At 43.7% G+C, this 18671-nt stretch overlaps 1 protein-coding gene across 2 annotated transcripts in view; it reads right to left on the reverse strand.

The window, feature by feature from the left end:
* Positions 1 to 276: 276 nt before the first annotated feature.
* Positions 277 to 18671, reverse strand: part of CIBAR1 (CBY1 interacting BAR domain containing 1) — a 31928-nt gene continuing 13533 nt past the window's right edge. Inside the window, exons 4-9 of one of the 2 annotated variants that reach the window (XM_038745001.1) lie at positions 12776 to 12877; positions 12002 to 12007; positions 10206 to 10310; positions 4948 to 5061; positions 3156 to 3275; positions 277 to 1559 (exon numbers count right to left, since the gene is read on the reverse strand). In XM_038745001.1, coding sequence (XP_038600929.1) covers positions 1470 to 1559; positions 3156 to 3275; positions 4948 to 5061; positions 10206 to 10310; positions 12002 to 12007; positions 12776 to 12877 — 537 coding nt within the window. In that variant the 3' untranslated portion in view covers positions 277 to 1469. Of the gene's footprint in view, positions 1563 to 3155; positions 3276 to 4947; positions 5062 to 10205; positions 10311 to 12001; positions 12008 to 12775; positions 12878 to 18671 lie in introns of both variants that reach the window. The other variant, XM_038745000.1, reaches the window with a different exon arrangement.

Raw genomic sequence — 18671 nt, forward strand, 5'->3', positions numbered from 1 at the left:
TCGAATGCCGACTGGGCACAGCATCGTACTAAGGGCTTGGGTGAGTTCAGTAGACACAGTCCTTGCCAGCACTATATAAATAATACAAAATTCTGCCCTGAAACATTGCCCCGAACCTCAAAAAATACCAGTCTGGAACACCCGATTTGTTTCACGTGTTACACTTTGAGCGTAATGTCTTCTAAAACACACGAATGATTTTTCAGTCGACTGCCGTCACTACTTCCAGGAATTGTACAGTATAAAATCAGGCCCGTAAATAACCAAAACCAAAGGAGCTTTTGTAAACTCTTTATTCTGTCTTGTCGGTAATTTGTTTTTCTAGTATTCCAAATGAGTGTTTAATAAATTTCATGAGAAATAAAACGCGCTTATCTGATTCTCTGAAATAATGTCATGATTACAGTTCTTTTCAGAGGGAAGCCCTGGAGCGGAAAACATGCTGTATGTGCCAAAATATTCTAATCCATTTTATTTCCGAGGTTAGGAATGAAGAATAACTGGGATTTTAAAAAGGTTTAAATATTTAGTTTTACAATTTTGTCATTTATTTTTTATGACTCTATTTCTGGGTTCGGTATTTTTTTTTTTTTTTTATGTGAAGCACATCACAACCAGAACATGATTCCCAGCGCTATCCCTCAGAGTGTGCCACGCTGCCTCGTCAGTCTGAGGAACACAAAATCAGGCAAGTTTTTCCAAACTTTAAAAATGTTTTTGCAAGTGTAGACTCTTCCCGGAAAACTGTAAAAACCACATCTGATGCCATAAGAAAACCCTCGACTTTCCACCCTTATCCAGTTTACTAGCTCATACCTTACTTGCCGGTGAAATCTCCCACAGAGAGTTGTTCAAGCAAATAGTCACATTTTTGTAGCAAGTACATAAAAATATTCAAATATAAAAATCTCATCTGCATCATTTGTTTGCATTTAAACACTTCACAAAATGGTATGGTTTTATACAGTGACTTGGAGGAAATGTGAACCGATATAAATGATTCAGTAATGATGAAGGCACAGCTTTTACCTACATAAGGAGCCAAATAAGAGCTATCTTGGCTTTGGTTAAGTCCATCTTTTGGATATGGCAACCTCTAAATATAGGCACAACCCAATACTGTGAAACCCAATACTGTGAAATACCTCTGAATGTATTCCCACTTACCAAATTAATGTAATTTCAGTTGAGGTGAAGTACATAACCCTCGGGAGAAGAAAGGAGCTACTGACAAAAGGTTTTTATTTTTAACTTTTTACCGAATACCTTTTTTCTGCAGGTAATATTAATAAGGCCATGTCTCAAGATTGACTGTAGTCTCTAATCATTCTTTCAATAAAAATATACTTACAAATATACTTTCCACCCACCTCTTGCTCCTCAATTATCTACTGGTATTCAATTTAACTGAATAATTTGCGGAAGTTCTTTTCGATGGGAAAGTAAAATACTAAAAGTACATTCAAGGATTAATTTTCTTCCTCTGTAAGTTCTACATCCTCTTCCTCCTCCTCCTCCTCCTCTTCTTGCTGATCCTTTCTTAACTGATTGGTGGAATTCTGCTAAAAGTAAAGTTTAACAAATACTTATATTAGAAGAATTAAGGAGGGCAGTGCGAGAGAACAATAAAAGCTTTCATGTCTAACAGTCTGCTCCTTAATATGATTTTGTTTCAGTTTTCAGGTAATTATAATGAGCGAAATTCTTAAGTTTAAGTTGTTACTTCTACCGAACACCTCTCAGGCGTCATCCAAGGCTCCGAAACGGAATATTTGTTGACCTCAATAACATGCAGTGCCCTCATCCTTTTCACTCACTGTTGAAACCATTTAGGCGGATATGCCATTCCACAAGGGTAGCCTGGTTTTCGGTAGGCTATCCGAACAATTAAGGATATTTGGAAGGAAGGGAAAAGGATGATCGAAAAGGGAAAGGATTTACCCTTGGTACTCTGCATGTCCGGGAGAAATAAACTAAGCACCACCAAAGCCTTTCCATTTCTGACGTTAAGGTGGAAGTTCAAAGTCTGGAATAGTTGGTGGGGGCAATACGCTTGGGAGCGGATGATGGAGTGGAAGAGAGCACGGTTATAAAAGTTAAGGATGAATTCTGAGTGAAATAGGTCTGGTGCCTTTCAATTAATATACAAATAGACAATAATGTGTTTTAAAATATTAAAAACAATATTGTCCTTTGAGGCAATAAAAAAGGCATTTATTGAAAGCTGTACTAAGCGCTTGGGAGAGTAAAATACAACAGAGTTGGTAATCACGGTACTGTGATACCAGCTGTCCTTTCTGTTTGAGCTCCTTTTGGGCAGGGACTGTGCCTCCCAATTCTGTTTTACTTTATTTTACTATTTTCCTCTCCCGAGCGCGTAGTGCGGTGCTCAGCCACGGTAGGCACTCCGTGAGATTGATCAGTTTAGATGTTAATATTACTCCTTAGTTCAGATAGGTGCATCATACTGAACATGTGGGCCCGTTTAAGGCAGCTCTCTTTCTAAACCACCCCAGATCTTACTATCCCGGACCATTACGCATTCACCTATACGTATTCAATTTCCTTAAAATGGAAAATGAGTTAAAATTTGTCTACTGAAGCTGGAATCTAGTCTGTTTTCAATGTTGTGTCTTCCATTCAAACCACAGTTAAGGTAAGTCAGCGAAATGCTTGAAATACTGTCTCCTCCTACTCCTGTGCATTTATTTGTCTTCACCACCACCACCAGAATTGCCCGGGCAAGCATTTCAGCAACTGGTGCTCTTCCACTCCCCTCCTCAACTTGAATGGCCAAACTCTTCTCTTGATCCCGAATTAAACCTGGGGTCAGGGTTGCTATGCCTGTCCACAGACACCACGTTCCCAAAAGATCTAAAGCAGAAATTATCTTCCTCATGGGGCAACACAAGCAAACCACAGAACCCGCTACTGTGAACATCAAGTGACTTTCCTGAGAAACCAGGAGGGTCCTTCTCTCTTCCCCCCTTCCTGAGTGTCAAGAGGAAAATGAAACCCAATAAAGATAAACACTTCCAAATTTCAGTATCTAATTCGTTCCTTTTAACTTACCTGTCCTGTTCCGGAGGAAAATGAAACCCAGTAAAGATAAACATTTCCAAATTTCAGTATCTAATTCGTTCCTTTTAACTTACCTGTCCTGTTCCAGATACACATTTTGCTGAAACGGATCTCTGAAGCGGTGACTTTGAATTTGCTCTCACTATATCTAAACGAGATGGGTAGTCTGATGGATACAGAGAGCTCCGGAAAATCTGTAGAAATGATAAAAGGACTACTGTAGGGAAGAAAAACCTAGGGAAGAAGTGCAAGACCAAAACAAAACCATGTTCCGTGGCTCAAGATCACCCATGGCAACAATTAATAATCATTTTGATGAAGGAGCTGAGCCTAGTCGACCGGCCAATTACAAACTCCTTTTCGTAAAGAGAACATCTCTTTCTATCAATCAGTTGTATTGAGCGCTTACTGTGTGCAGAGCACTGTACTAAGCGCTTGGGAAGTACAAGTTGGCAACATATAGAGACGGTCCCTACCCAACAGTGGGCTCACAGTCTAAAAGGGGGAGACAGAACAAAACCAAACAACAAAATAAAATAAATAGAACAGATATGTACAAGTAAAATAGAGTAATAAATACATATATACAGGTATATTCTAGTTAGAGCTTCTTGGAATTCATTTAAAGAGGAAAGAAATCAATGGGCTAGATCTGATTCATATCAAAGGCTGACCTTGCCAAGTCTTTACTGCCATTCACCTTTTTCCATAAGCTAATTGAATGATTTTACAGTAATATTAATTTAGGCTAGGCCAGTCTGGCAATCTGAATTTGATCACTCGAGGCAGTCTAAATTTAGACTGTGAGCCCACTGTTGGGTAGGGACTGTCTCTATACGTTGCCAATTTGTACTTCCCAAGCGCTTAGTACGGTGCTCTGCACACAGTAAGCGCTCAATAAATACGATTGATGATGAATTATACTAAATCAACCAAAGAATCCTGTCAGAAATACTCATTTAACAAACAAACGTGGGGGTTTGGGGGGGATGAGTGATCCTGACAGCTACTTCCTCACTTCATGCCATTCCCTAAGGGGTCCGTAATAGCTTAGGAGTCCTTCATAATTTTCCCTGCCAGAGGCTGGGAGGTGACTGAGCAGAGGAGGAGCTAGTCGGAAGGTAAACAGTTTTTGTATGGGGGAAAAAAAGAGAGCCACAAGAACACAAGAGTTGTAACCCAGCTCTATCGGGGGCAGAGGCAAACATTTCAAAATTTTAAGATCAGGGCGTTAATGTCGGTCTCCCCCTCCAGCCTGTAAGCTCACTGTGGGCAGGGAACGTGTCTACCACCCCTGGTATATGACACTCTCCCAAGGGCATGGTACAGTGCTTCGCACACACTAAGCATTCAATAAACACCATTGATGATGATGAAGGCTCATCTGTTGTTTGTTCTTAATGGGAGGGCTTAGCACATCTGCGCCTGAAGAATTCTCCCCTAATTTTCACACAATGATTTACAGTCCATAAAACGGGGAATGTTTAGAACAGTCACACAACTTCCAATTTAAAAATGTGTACGTATTTACCATTTGACTTAATATCTAAATGTCCACTACCTGGCTTCGCCACTCGCCTGCTGTGTGACTTGGGGCAAGTCACTTAACTTCCCTGTGCCCCAGGTTCCTCATCGATAAAATGGGGAAGAAATATGTCCTCCCTCCTACTTACTGAACCCCACGTTGGGATTGGGATCGTGTCTGACCTAACTTGTATCTACTCCAGTACTTAGTACAGTGCTAGGCACGTAGTAAAAGCTTAATACCACTATTATTATTATTGTTACCAGTAATATTAGAACTTGAACGATTCTGTGTAGCCAAGGGAAAGAAACCATATTAGGATGTTAGTTTAGTACTTATACCTCTAAATCTTCTTCTTCATCAATCTTCTGTATATTTTGATAGGCGGCAGTGTAGACTTCTAAAGCTTTTCCGTGAAACAGCATCTCAATGGTTATAAATTCAGAAAATATATTCTAAAGAGAAACAACGGATTTTTTTTAAGTTAACATTTTCGTTTATCAAAACATCACTGGCATACTTTAGGTTCGCAATATACCCAGATTCTGTGACATCCTACAGAATACTGTTTGCGCTTCTCTTGCAAACGCTATTTGCCAGAAAGTAATTTAATTTAATGCCCGTCTCCCCATCTAGATTCCTCGTGGGCAGGGAACGTGTCTACCAACTCTTATTCTCTCCCAAGTTCCTAGTATGGTGCTCAGCCCCCAGTAAGTGCTCAATAAATACCATCGGTTGATTGATTGATGGTCACTTTTTTTTTCCAAATAATAAGAATAATGATGGCATTTGTTAAGCGCTTTGTTAACCATTTACTATGTGTCAAGCACTGTTTAAGTGCTGGGGTAGACTCAGTTTGGACACAATCCCAATTCCTTATGGGGCTCACAATCTCAGTAGGAGGGAGCACAGGTACTGAATCCCCATTTTACAGTTGAGGAAACTGAGGGACAGAAGAGTTAAGTGACCTGGCCAAGGTCACACAGCAGGGAAGTGGCAGAGCTCTATCCACTATGCCATGGTGCTCAAGAAGGACTTAATACGGCTGGAAAAAATACAGCTAGAGAAGGGCAACTGAGATGATCGGGGGATGATGCAGTTCTCAAACAGAGGCAGGCTGAAAAGAACATTCTTCTGATAGAAAGATTAGAGCTGAGAAGAGAGAATTGAAGTCTACAGAGCTGTGAAGAGCGTGGACAGAGAATTGCCCTTCATCAAATCCCACATGAGGACTAGTTTTAAGAAAGTTTTTCCTTTTGAATGTCACTGAGGACCGTGAGTGTACCACATGAATTCACTGAGATGAGGGCCACTAATGCAAAGATTAATGGTGTGAGATGGCTCAAGATGAGAAGCAGCGGGGCTCAGAGGGAAGAGCCCGGGTTGGGAGTCAGAGGTCATGGGTTCAAATCCCGCTTCCGCAGCTTGTCAGCTTTGTGACTTTGGGCAAGACACTTCACTTCTCTGGGCCTCAGTTCCCTCATCTGGAAAATGGGGATTAAGACTGTGAGCCCCACGTGGGACAACCTGATCACTTTGTATCCCTCCAGTGCTTAGAACAGTACTTGGCATATAGTAAGCGCTTAACAAATGCCACCATTATTATTATGAGAGTTTTCACTCATTCAGTCAGTCATATTTATTGAGTGCTTACTGTGTGCAGAGCAGTGTACTAAGCACTTGGGAAGAACAAGTTGACAACGTATAGAGACGGTTCCTACCCAACAGCGGGCTCACAGTCTAGAAGGGGGAGACAGACAACAAAACAAAACATATTAACAAAATAAAATAAATAGAATAGTAAATATGTACAAGTAAAACATAGTAATAAATATGTACAAACATATACAGGTGCTGTGGGGAGGGGAAGGAGGTAGGGCGGGGGAGAGGGGGAGGGGGAGGAGGGGGAGAAGAAGGAGGGGGCTCAGTCTGGAAAGGCCTCCTGGAGGAGGTGAGCTCTCAGTAGGGCTTTGAAGGGAGGAAGAGAGCGAGCTTGGCGGATGGGCAGAGGGAGGCCATTCCAGGCCCGGGGGAGGACGTGGGCCGGGGGTCGATGGCGGGACAGGCGAGAGCGAGGTACGGTGAGGAGATTAGCGGCGGAGGAGCGGAGGGTGCGGGCTGGGCTGGAGAAGGAGAGAAGGGAGGTGAGGTAGGAGGGGGCGAGGGGATGGACAGCCTTGAAGCCCAGGGGGAGGAGTTTCTGCCTGATGCGCAGATTGATTGGTAGCCACTGGAGATTTTTGAGGAGGGGAGTAACATGCCCAGAGCGTTTCTGGACAAAGATGATCGGGGCAGCAGCGTGAAATATAGATTGAAGTGGGGAGAGACACGAGGATGGGAGATCGGAGAGGAGGCCGATGCAGTAATCCAGTCGGGATAGGATGAGAGATTGAACCGGCAGGGTAGCAGTTTGGATGGAGAGGAAAGGGCGGATCTTGGTGATGTTGCAGAGGTGAGACCGGTAGATTTTGGTGACGGACTGGATGTGAGGGGTGAACGAGAGAGCGGAGTCGAGGATGACACCAACGTTGCAGGCTTTTGAGATGGGAAAGTCAGGGAGAGGGCAGAGTTTGGGAGGGAAGATAAGGAGTTCAGTCTTGGACATGTTGCGTTTTAGATGGCGGGCAGACATCCAGATGGAGATGTCTTGAAGGCAGGAGGAGACATGAGCCTGAAGGGAGGGAGAGAGAGCAGGGGCAGAGATGTAGATTTGGGTGTCATCAGCATAGTTTTGCTCTTACACCTTAAAAAAGGGGGGTAGAAAATACACCATCTGTCCCACAGACAGCATGAGTAGCATTGTTTTTCCATCCAGTTAGATTGTGTTTAAAGCTCAGTTCTAGAAATGGGGCAAATTATTTCAGGAGGTCAGGCATTCTCCATAAGATAACATCAGCTCCTTGAAAGTGGTGGAAGGCAGGGAGGCAACAGCTAAGCTCCTACAGGATGAAGGAACCTCAACAAAAATGACCCAGTTTACGAAGGAGTTGGTGTGAAAAGGACCTCAAGCCAAGTCACCTTAGGTCATCCGTCACCTACGTTCATTTATTCATTTACTGAGTGCCTACTATGTGCAGAACACTGTACTAAACGCTTGGAAAAGTACAAAACAACAGTAAACAATGACATTCCCTACCCACAACGAGCTCATAGTCTAGAGTTGGGGGGGGGGGGGGCAGACATCTATACAAATGAATAAAATTACAGATAAGTACGCAAGTGCTTTGGGGCTGGGAAGGGGGAAGAGCAAAGGGATAAATAAAATGACAGGTACCCACAGAAGGGCTTTGGGGCTCAGAGAGGAGAAGAGCCAAGGGAGCAAATCAGGGTGACGCAGAAGAGGTTGGGACATGCCCCTCTTGGCCAAAAGGTTCGAACAGCTACCGTCCAGAATAGTTTGGCACTTTTGAAGGCTGAATAAGATTCTGCCGCGGACTGCTAAACACAGGTTCACGCAGCCCTTATCAATTTACCCGGATTCAAAGCAGGCCTGGGATTTTTTTTTCCAAGACTAACAGATGAACCCTTAGATGCAGAAGGGGCACAGTCGATGTCTGCCCCCTGCACATCTTTTTCCTGTGGGCCAAGAAGATTTTTACCTAGACCGTGGGAGAACTAGCCATCTAGCATGAAGAGAAACTTGGAGAAAAGAGCCTCCCAACCCTAAGGTCTGATCCTCCCAACGTTCCAGGACCTTACTGATTGATTTTTGAAAAAGTCACGACTCACTTTGGCATAGATGTGGGAATATAGAGAGGGTTAAAGTGTACCAGAGAGGAAACCAATGCCAAGGAGAGTGATTTTTCTGGGGATCAAAGAACTCTGAAAATAATTACGGGCCACCACAATGTCCTAATCTTCAGTGATGGGCATCTTTCATTTAAATGCTCTTCGCCAGGTTCCTACCATTGTTAAACCTTCTGGTTCACTGCTTTAACAGCGCATCACTGCTGCTCAGCTGCAGCTTTCAGTTCAGTGTTGCCTATGCAAGTCTCTGACAGGGAGAGTGAGTCTTTTGAACTGCCTCAATCAATCAATCAATCATCGTATTTATTGAGCGCTTACTGTGTGCAGAGTACCGTACTAAGTGCTTGGGAAGTACAAGTTGGCAACATATAGAGATGGTCCCTACCCAACAGTGGGCTCACAGTCTAGAAATCCTGCAAAGTAGTTAAAAATCCTCCATTACTACTTCTATACGCAATTCCCAGAGCAAACGGCAGCAGCAAATAGCTGCTATTTCAAGGAGTAGTTCCAGTGATACATGCAGCCCACTGAATTCGGAGTTTTAAGACTCTGCAGAAGCATATTCTAACATCAATCAATCAATCGTATTTATTGAGCGCTTACTATGTGCAGAGCACTGTACTAAGCGCTTGGGAAGTACAAATTGGCATCACATAGAGACAGTCCCTACCCTACAGTGGGCTCAACATCAGCTTCCTTGTTTCTGGTTTTGAGCTCAAATGAGAAGCAACGTGGAGCTAGTGGAAAGAGCAAGGACCGGGAAATCAGAGGATCTGGGTTCTAATCCCAGCTCTGGCGGCTGCCTGCTGTGTGACCTTGGGTGAGTCATTTAACTTCTCAGCGCCTCTGCTGTCTCATCTGTATAATGGGGACTGAATCACCTGTTCTCCCTCCTACTTGTACTGTGAGCCTCATATTGGGCAGGGTGTCCCACCTGACTAGTGTCTACCCCAGCGCTTAGGATATTGCTTGACACATAGTAAGCACTTAAATACCATTTAAAAATAGTATGGCAGCATAAAAGAGGAAGAATGGAACTGAGTCTTTGATTGTAACTTTACTATAATGGTGACTGAGAATGGATCAGGGCCCTTGCATCTCTGACTTGCCTGGCCTACAACTCAGGAATCAGCTTAGGCTCCTGGTGAATTTTCCCAGCCAAAGTGGCTAAAACACTTCCAGAATCTAAGTCTACCAACTGTCCCAAATAATTTGTAAACACAGTAAACACAGCTTTTGTTGTGGTTCCCTATCCTTCTCCTATGACTGACTTGTGGCAAAGATTATGAACACTGAACCACATCGTGAACTAAAACGTCAATGATTCCAGAGTAATGATTTTTAATGGCCAGCAAAAGGGATCAGTGAGGCACCTGAAGTTTCAGCCTGTAGATTCCTTACCTTTTTTACAAATCAGAAATGGGAAAAGGTTACCAGGCTTTAAGTGAGAATTGCCTGGTTTGAGGATTAGCAAAATATTCCGATTAAAAACTCTTCATATGCGGTTCTGCTATTTCTTTTGGGTGCTCTGAAAAAACGTATTGAACTAAATTTTTCTCTAGCTTTGAGAATTTAAAGATGGCCAAATCACCTTCAGAAATGGAAACGTTGTCAATTTCAGATATAAAATCATTTAAGTCCTTTTGGCAAAAAAAAAAAAAGAAGAATCTTTGAGGCAGGGCATTCCTCTCAGTTCTCAAACCTTCCTTAAACCTGCTTGAAAACCCCTTTCTTCTGAGCCTTAACATATACGGTTTTCAAAATTCCCCAGAAAGATAACGGTTAACCTGGAAAATCTGAAGACAGTGGAAATGGAGACGGAAAATATATCTTGTCCACCAATACGACATACCTTTATGTCCTTTATTTTCTGCTTTTCAAAATTATCAATAGTTTCCTCCAGCTGCCGACTTGTTCGGGTGGCATCCATTGTAGCTCTCTGTAATTCGGTTTCAGCCTAAAAAAATAATCCCCAGTCACAAAGAATGCACCTTGAAGGAGGGCTTGTGCGTGTAATAATATAATAGTGGTATTTATTAAGTGCTTACGATGTGCCAGGCACTATACTAGGTGCTGGGGTAGATACAAGCAAATCAGGTTGGACACAGTCCCTGTCCCACTTGGGGCTCACAGTCTCAATCCCCGTTTTATAGATGAGGTAACTGAGGCACAGAGAAGTGAAGAGACTTGCTCAAGGTCACCCAGCAGACAAGTGGCAGAGCTGGAATTGGAACCCATGACCACATTTGCCTACAATTATTTATATTAATGCCTGTCTCCCCCTCTAGGCTGTAAGCCTGTTGTGGGCAGGGAACATGTCTACCAACTTTGTCGTATTCTCTGAAGATCCCAATGCCGTGCTCTACACCTAGTAAGCACTCAATAAACACCACTGATAATTATGGCAATGATGATCGTCCGGGTGTGGTTCTATCACCTTTTTATATAATGGCAAAATGCTTTCTCTTTCAACCACGCAGTCTACTATAGTTTTTAAATGCTTCGTGCTTAGTACCCTCATGCTTTGGCACAAAAGCACCTTGAATAGTACACTTAAAATAATAGGTAGTAACCAGGACATTTAAACAGACTCCAAATTTCACATTGTACTAATTAATGCTACACTGCGTATCATGAACATTTAGTAGCCTAAACACAGCCTGAGAAGGGCTAGGGAATTAATAATCCACAATACCCAATGAGGGATATTTTAGATAACAGTTCAAGATTTTCCAGGTTGTTCTGATGACAGCGGGTCACTTCACATGTACAACCATAAGTACTGTCTGCTGCGTGATTTTGGGCAAGTCACAATGTCTCAGTTTCACCTCCCTCCTCTGTCAAATGGGAATTAAGACTGGGAGCCCCACATGGGACATGGACTGTGTCCAACCTGATTAGCTCATAACTATCGCAGCACTTAGTATAGTGCCCGGCACATAGAAAGTGCTTAACAAACACTATTAAAAAAAAAGGTACATAAATATTGCTGTTATATAACAACCCAGATGTACATTTCTCTGAGAAAAACCTTCCAAAGGGGCAATATCCTCTCAAAACATCCGTTTTGGACTATATGTCTGCAAAACAAACTTTTTGCACATTCAAATGAGGAAAAACCAATCAAATTACCTGCTAGTAGATCATTTCCATCCGGTTGTTCACCAGCTTAAGGGTTATCAATGCTATAATTTGGCCAACTTTTCTAATACGTGGTATGCATAGCTTTTCCCTCCTATTGTATTTTATGATTAACGTTGACTACATTTGCTAAGCCCTTGGCACTGGTGGATTTTTTTTTTTTTGTTTACTGCTGTGCGCAATTGAGGCTGGCTGGATCGGGAGCCCCCCTCCTCTTCACTGGTTAGCCGGACCCCACTCCCCTCTGGCCACCCTCATCCCTCTAGGTAGCCGGATCGCAGTCAATTAAATCTACTTCTGCTGGAGGGCATGCAGAGGTTTTTGCGGTTTCACCTCAATTGTGGGGGCTTAATTAATCCCACCGGGTACATGTGATCACTGGATGAAGACACTGTATAACACGGATAATCGGGACCTTATTTTAAAATTTTTTTGGGGAGGAAATATGATGAACGAAAAAGGCTGTATTCTGATGATCCATCTCCTGAAATATTGGTTAGAACCCACCTGTGACTGAAGTTATCCATAAAGGAAAAAAAAATTTGCAACAGAAAAATGTAATCCTTTTTACGAACGGTACTCTCAGTTCTGAACCATAATGGTTGCGCCATCAGCTAAAAAATCTTGCATCGATTGTCACGAAATTATGGGAAAATGTATTCCACATTACAACTGTTCATGACATATCCACATTTCCGAGGCACACAGAGCTTTCTTGAGGGGTACAACTGGATTATCTAAAGCGCCACTAAAACCACAGAATACAGTTAATATTAGTACAGTGCAAGCGCTTAGTACAGTGCTCTGCACACAGTAAGCACTCAATAAATACGATTGAATGAAGGAATTTGGTTAGAGGGAAAACTTTTTTGCTGAATAGCCTGAGATTCTTCCGAACTTGTACCTTCCCCAGGGCTTGGTCGAGTGCTTGGCACATAGTAAGTGTTTATCCCATACTGTAATGAGTAATTTTATTAGTATTCTTCTTATTTTTATTACTAGGAGGAAATGAAAAATTGCAGAAAAGGATAAAGGGCAGGGCTAGAGCAGTAGATGTGGTAGTTATCCATACAGAGGTGGCAGTTGAAGCCGTGGGAATAGATGACCTCCCTGAAGGAGTGAGTGTGAATTGAAAAGAGAAAGGGACCCAAAACACACTTGGGAGATACCCATAGTTAGGAAGGGGAATGAATTGGTGGAAGACACTGGGAAGGGTTGGACAGAGAGGCAGGCTGAATCTAGAAGGGTTGATAAAGTTTACGATGTGAACTGAAAGGATACAATGATGTGTCGATCTGAAGGGTTCCGCTGGCGTGTTCTTTCTAGCTGCGTAAACTGTTTAGCTTCTCGATTCTTGGCTGTTAACGTTGCTTTGAGATCTTCCTGCCAGAAACATTTGGTTATTGATATGGTATTTATCCAATGATACATTACAATATAAAATAGGAAATTTATTACAAAACTTTACTTAGGTGGAACACGCAATTCGTACAGTCTGTTTCAGATGCCAAATGAAACTTCATTCATTAGGACCCTCCTAAGTCATAATTTGGGAAAATTTAAATAGCCTTTTCTAGACTGTGAACTCGTGGCAAACGGAGTATGTCCGTCAACTCTGTTGTATGGTACTCTCCCAAGCACTTAGTACAGTGCTCTGCACACAGTAAGTGCTCAATATATATTAGTGATTGATTGATTGATTCGGGACTAGATGGCAAGTGAAGCTAGCACCAGATCACGTACCAACTGAAGTAGGAAGATTAATCATCTTCGAAAAACGGAATCTTTGATTTGGTAACTCTGCGATAACCAAAACCAAATTTTAACACCTGAAGCAGGAAGATTAATCATCTTCGAAAAACAGAATCTTTGATTTGGTAACTCTGCGATAAACAAAATCAAATTTTAACACCTGGCCAGAAGAGGTTTAAACTAACTCTATCCCTCATGTTGCTGATTATTTCCCTCAGTGAAACGGCTCAAACTTCTCCCAAAGCCTATGTCTCTTTCTGGGTTTCTTGAACTGGTGAATCTGGGTATGGATGTGTTTGTGTTAAGGAGGGGAGAGGGAAGTGGGGAAGGCTGCTCTCTGCTTCAGGGGATAATAAAGAAATATAGGGCAGTGCTTTTCTCTTTTTTTTTTTAACTAGAGACCCTGAAAGCCAATATAATCAACCAATGGTATGTATTGAGGGCTCACTGTGTGCAGAGCACTCTACTAAGCACTTTGGAGAGTAGAATACAATGGAAGAATGCAGTGGTTACAGCCTCCGTTAACAACTGAAGGGACAACTAACTCGGGGGGACAGGTGGCCTGAGAAGCTGAGCTGGGGACATTTCCATTCTTCTGCCCCTATTTCACCTAAGCCTTCCCATAGTAAAGGTCTTATTAGAGAATACTTCAGGTTCAAAAAGGGATGATTTCCACATTTGAAGGAACCTTTCATCACTTCAAAACGCTGTGATAAATTTGCCTGTCCAGTATTTTGTCCCTTTCTTATTGAGACTTTAAGCCTGTCAAGTAGGAATCTGGTCCCATTTACCAACTCATAACGATATTGACAACAGACGTATAAAGAAACCCAGTATACTTAGCGCTGAAACATTGAACAATACTAATTTCAATACTGCCATAGATGTTCTTGATGGCCTTACTGCTGCCTGCTTCCTCTCACTCAGCAACTCCACCGACCTCCTGCTCCACCCTATTTTACCCATTCAGCCACTTGGATACACACTCGATCCCACAATCTCTAGTCCCTGTATAAGCGCTATCCCCACCAATTCTGAAACTCCACTCTTCAATTGAATTTATTAAGCACTTACTGTGTGCAGAGCAATGCACTAAGTGCTTGGGAGAGTACAATGTAACAATAAAAAGTCATACTCCCTGCCCACAATGAGCTTATACTCTCTCACCACATCCTCCTGCCCTTGCTTATCACCCACCCCCACAGACCTGTTTTTTCACAGAGTCCTCTGATCTTTTGGCTCCCTCTAATTTTCCAGATCCAACTTGCCCCTTTTGGTCTCCTTACCCATCTTACTTCCTCTCAACGCCCAAATCCACACCCTCAATCCACCTACTGAACACAATTCCCTCGCTCCCCTAACCTTCTGTCGATCTTGTATCTCCAACCCTGGATAACACCCACGTTACACTTCATCTGCTTTTGTGCATGAGCTGCTGGAGGAAATCCAGACACCAGGCCGACCTCATCCATCGCAACCTCCTCCTGAGAAGCAGCGTGGCCTAGAGGATGGAGCACAGGCCTGGGAATCGGAAGGACCTGGGATCTAATCCCGGCTCTGCCACTTGTCTGCTGTGTGACCTTGGGCAAGCCACCTCACTTCTCTGGGCCTCATTTAGCTCACCTGTCAAACGGGGACTAAGACTGTGAGCCCCGTGTGGGATCTACCCCAGCACAAAGTACAGTGTTTGACGCATAGCAAGCACTTAACAAATACCATTAAAAAATGGTATTTATTGAGTGCTTACTGACTACTGAGAGCTTGGAAGAGTACCATACCACGGAGTTGGTGAGCTATTTTCCCTGCCTACCTGGAGCTTTCAGTCTGGAGGGGCAGACGGGCATTAAAATAAATTACGGACCTATAATACATAAATCCTGTGGGATTGAAGGTGTGGTGAATATGAAGTGCTTCAAGGACGCAAATCCAAGTGCCTATCAAGCATTGAGCCAAGCCCTTATCACACCCTGCTATGACTACCACAGGCTTCCTTGCTTCTTCTCTACCACCTAGCTCTCCCCTCTCCAGTCCATCCTTCACTCTGCTTGCTGCCCTGGATCACTTTTCTAAAAAACAATCAGTCCCTATTCCTCGAAAATCCCTACAAGCCGCCCGCTCACCTCTGCATCGAACAGAAACTCCTTACCATTGGCTTTAAGGCAATCAATTCTCCCCCTCCTACCTTACTTGGCTGGTCTCCCACTACATCCCAATCCGTACACTACGCTCTTCTACCGCCAACCTCCTCTGTCTATCCCACCACCAATCCCTGCTCAGGCTCTCCCTATGACTTGGAATTCTCTCCCCCTTCCTAGCGACACTCGCCCCACCTTCAAAGCCCCGCTGAAATCCCATCTCCTCCAAGGGGTCTTTCCTGCCTAGGCCCCCATTTTCCCTCCTCTCCCTCCCTCTACGTCTGCTGCATGACCTTGGGCAAGTCCATTTACTTCCCTGTGCCTCAGTTCCCTCATCTGCAAAATAGTGATGGCATTTATTAAGCGCTTACTATGTGCAAAGCACTGTTCTAAGCACTGGGGAGGTTACAAGGTGATCAGGTTACCCCACGGAGGGCTCACAGTCTTAATCCCCATTTTACAGATGAGGTCACTGAGGCACAGAGAAGTGAAGTGACTTGCCCAAAGTCACACAGCTGATAATTGGTGGAGCCGGGACTTGAACCCATGACCTCTGACTCCAAAGCCCGTGCTCTTTTCCACTGAGTCACGCTGCTTCTCTGACGGTGAGCCCCATAAACTTGGTTTTCTACCTGCTATGGACTTTATATTTACCCCACTCTCAGCCCCACAACACTTACCTTTATACCCTCCCAATTCTCCTACCTATAATTTATTTTAATGTCTGGCTCCCCTCTGGACTGCAAATGCCCTGTGGGCAGGGATCATGTCTAACAACTCTACTGTACTGTATGAAAATTTTCAAGCACACCATACAGTGCTCTGCTCACAGTTAAGTTCTCAGTCAATACCACTGATTGATTTATTGGCTAATGACAATTTTGAGTCTCTTCTAACTAGAAAATATGAAGTGTCCGAACTTGGATCCACAAATCCCCGATTTTCAACTCTGGCTAGTCTTTGTCCAATCGAAGTGAAGTATCCTTTTCCAGCTGCTGGCAGTCATAAACTTGTCAGAGAATAGAAAAGACACCTTTAACACTTTAGAGCACACCTTCTCCTGGACACATTATCCTACCTTGGCTTCAGTGACCAGCCCCTCTCATTCTCAGTCTCTTTCACAGGCTCCTCCTCCACTGCCCACCCCTGAACTGTGGGAGTCCCTCAAGACTCAGTTCTGGGTCCCCATCTACACCTACACCCTGGCAGCGTGGCTCAGTGGAAAGAGCCCGGGCTTTGGAGTCAGAGGTCACGGGTTCAAATCCCGGCTCCGCCAATTGTCAGCTGTGTGACTTGGGGCAAGTCACTTCGCTTCTCTGTGCCTCAGTTCCCTCATCTGTAAAATGGGGATTAACACTGTGAGCCCGCCGAGGGGCAACCTGATCACCTTGTAACCTCCCCAGCGCTGAGAACAGTGCTTTGCACCTAGTAAGTGCTTAATAAATGCCATTATTATTATTATTCGTCCCCAAGGCTTCAACTACCATTTCTCTGCGGATGATTCCCAAATCTACATCTCCATCCCTGACCTCTCTCCTCTGCAGTCTTGTATTTCCTCCTGCCTTCCCAACACCTCTACCTGGATGTCCCACCAACACCTCAAACTTACCATATCCAAAGCTGAACTCATCTTTCCACCCAAACCCCATCCTTCCCCTGACTTTCCCATCACTGTAGACAGCCCCACCATTCTTCCCGTCTCCCAAGCCTGTAACCATGGCACTATTTATTTATTTGTACATATTTATTCTATTCACTTTATTTTGCTAATATGTTTTGTGGTCTGTCTCCCCCTTCTAGACTGTGAGCCCGCTGTGGGGTAGGGACCATCTCTATATGTTGCCGACTTGTACTTCCCAAGCGCTTAGTACAGTGCTCTGCACACAGTAAGCGCTCAATAAATCCGACTGAATGAATGAATGCTCAACTCATCTCTCTCATACAATCCACCTATTCCATCTGTGGCCAAATCCTGTCAGTTGTACCTTCACGCTGCTAAAATCCACTCTTTCCTCTCCACCATAACTGCCCCACGCTGATCCAAGCACTTATGCTAGCTCGCCTTGACTACTGTAGCAGCCTCCTTGTTAGCTTCCCTCTTTCCTCTCTTCGTCCGTATTCCACTCTGCTGCCCAGATCATTTTTCTACAAAACTGTTCAGCCTGTGTTTCCTCACTCCTCAAGAACTTCTAGTGGTTGCCCATCCACCTCCACATCAAACAGAAACTATGTACCACTCAGACACCCTGCCCTCTCCTACCTTACCTCCATGATTTCCTACTACAGCCCAGAACATTCACTTCGCTCCTCTAATACCAACCTACTTCCTATACTTCGGTCTCCTCTATCTCGCCAAGACCCTAGTCCAAGTCCTGCCTCTGCCCTCCTTCCCCCTGCATTTCCAACAGACGATTACTCTTCCCCCCTTCAGAGCCTTACTAAAGTCACATCTCCTCCAAATAAGCCCTCATTTCCCCTACTCCCTCTCCCTTCTGCGTCGCCTTTGCGCTTGGATCCGTACACTTTATTTACCCCACCCTTAGCCCCACATCACTCATGTACTTAGCCATAATTTATTTTAATGTCTCTCCCTCTCTAGAACGTAAGTTCTTTGTGGGCAGGGAACACGTCTATAGACTCTGTTAGATTGTACTCTCCCAAAACACTTAATATAGTGCTCTGCACACAGTAAGTGCTCAATAAATATGACCGACTGACAAATGGAGAATGGAACAGAAACAGTGATGTGATTAGGAGAATCCCTGGCCATGTGCAGTGACTAGATTTATGGCGGCCTATTCCAAAAATCAATCAATCAATTGTATTATATTGAGTGCTTACTATGTGCAAAGCACTGTATTAAGTGCTTGGGAGCGTATAATGCAACATAATTAGCAGACATGGTCCCTGCCCATAATGAGCTTACAGTTTACAGGGGTATTTGTTAAATGCTTACTATCTGCCAGGCATTATACTGGTATAGTGGTATACCAACTGAGCTACTGAGAGCTCACCTCCTCCAGGAGGCCTTCCCAGACTGAGCCCCCTCCTTCCTCTCCCCCTCCCCATCCCCCCCCACCCTACCTCCTTCCCCTCCCCACAGCACCTGTATATATGTTTGTAGAGATTTATTACTCTATTTTACTTGTACATATTTATTATTCTATTTATTTTACTTTGTTAATATGTTTTGTTTGGTTGTCTGTCTCCCCCTTCTAGACTGTGAGCCCATTGTTGGGTAGGGACCGTTTCTATATGTTGCAAACTTGTACATCCCAAGCGCTTAGTAC

The sequence above is a fragment of the Tachyglossus aculeatus genome, chromosome 4 (genome assembly GCF_015852505.1).
Source record: "Tachyglossus aculeatus isolate mTacAcu1 chromosome 4, mTacAcu1.pri, whole genome shotgun sequence".
NCBI lineage: Eukaryota > Metazoa > Chordata > Mammalia > Monotremata > Tachyglossidae > Tachyglossus > Tachyglossus aculeatus.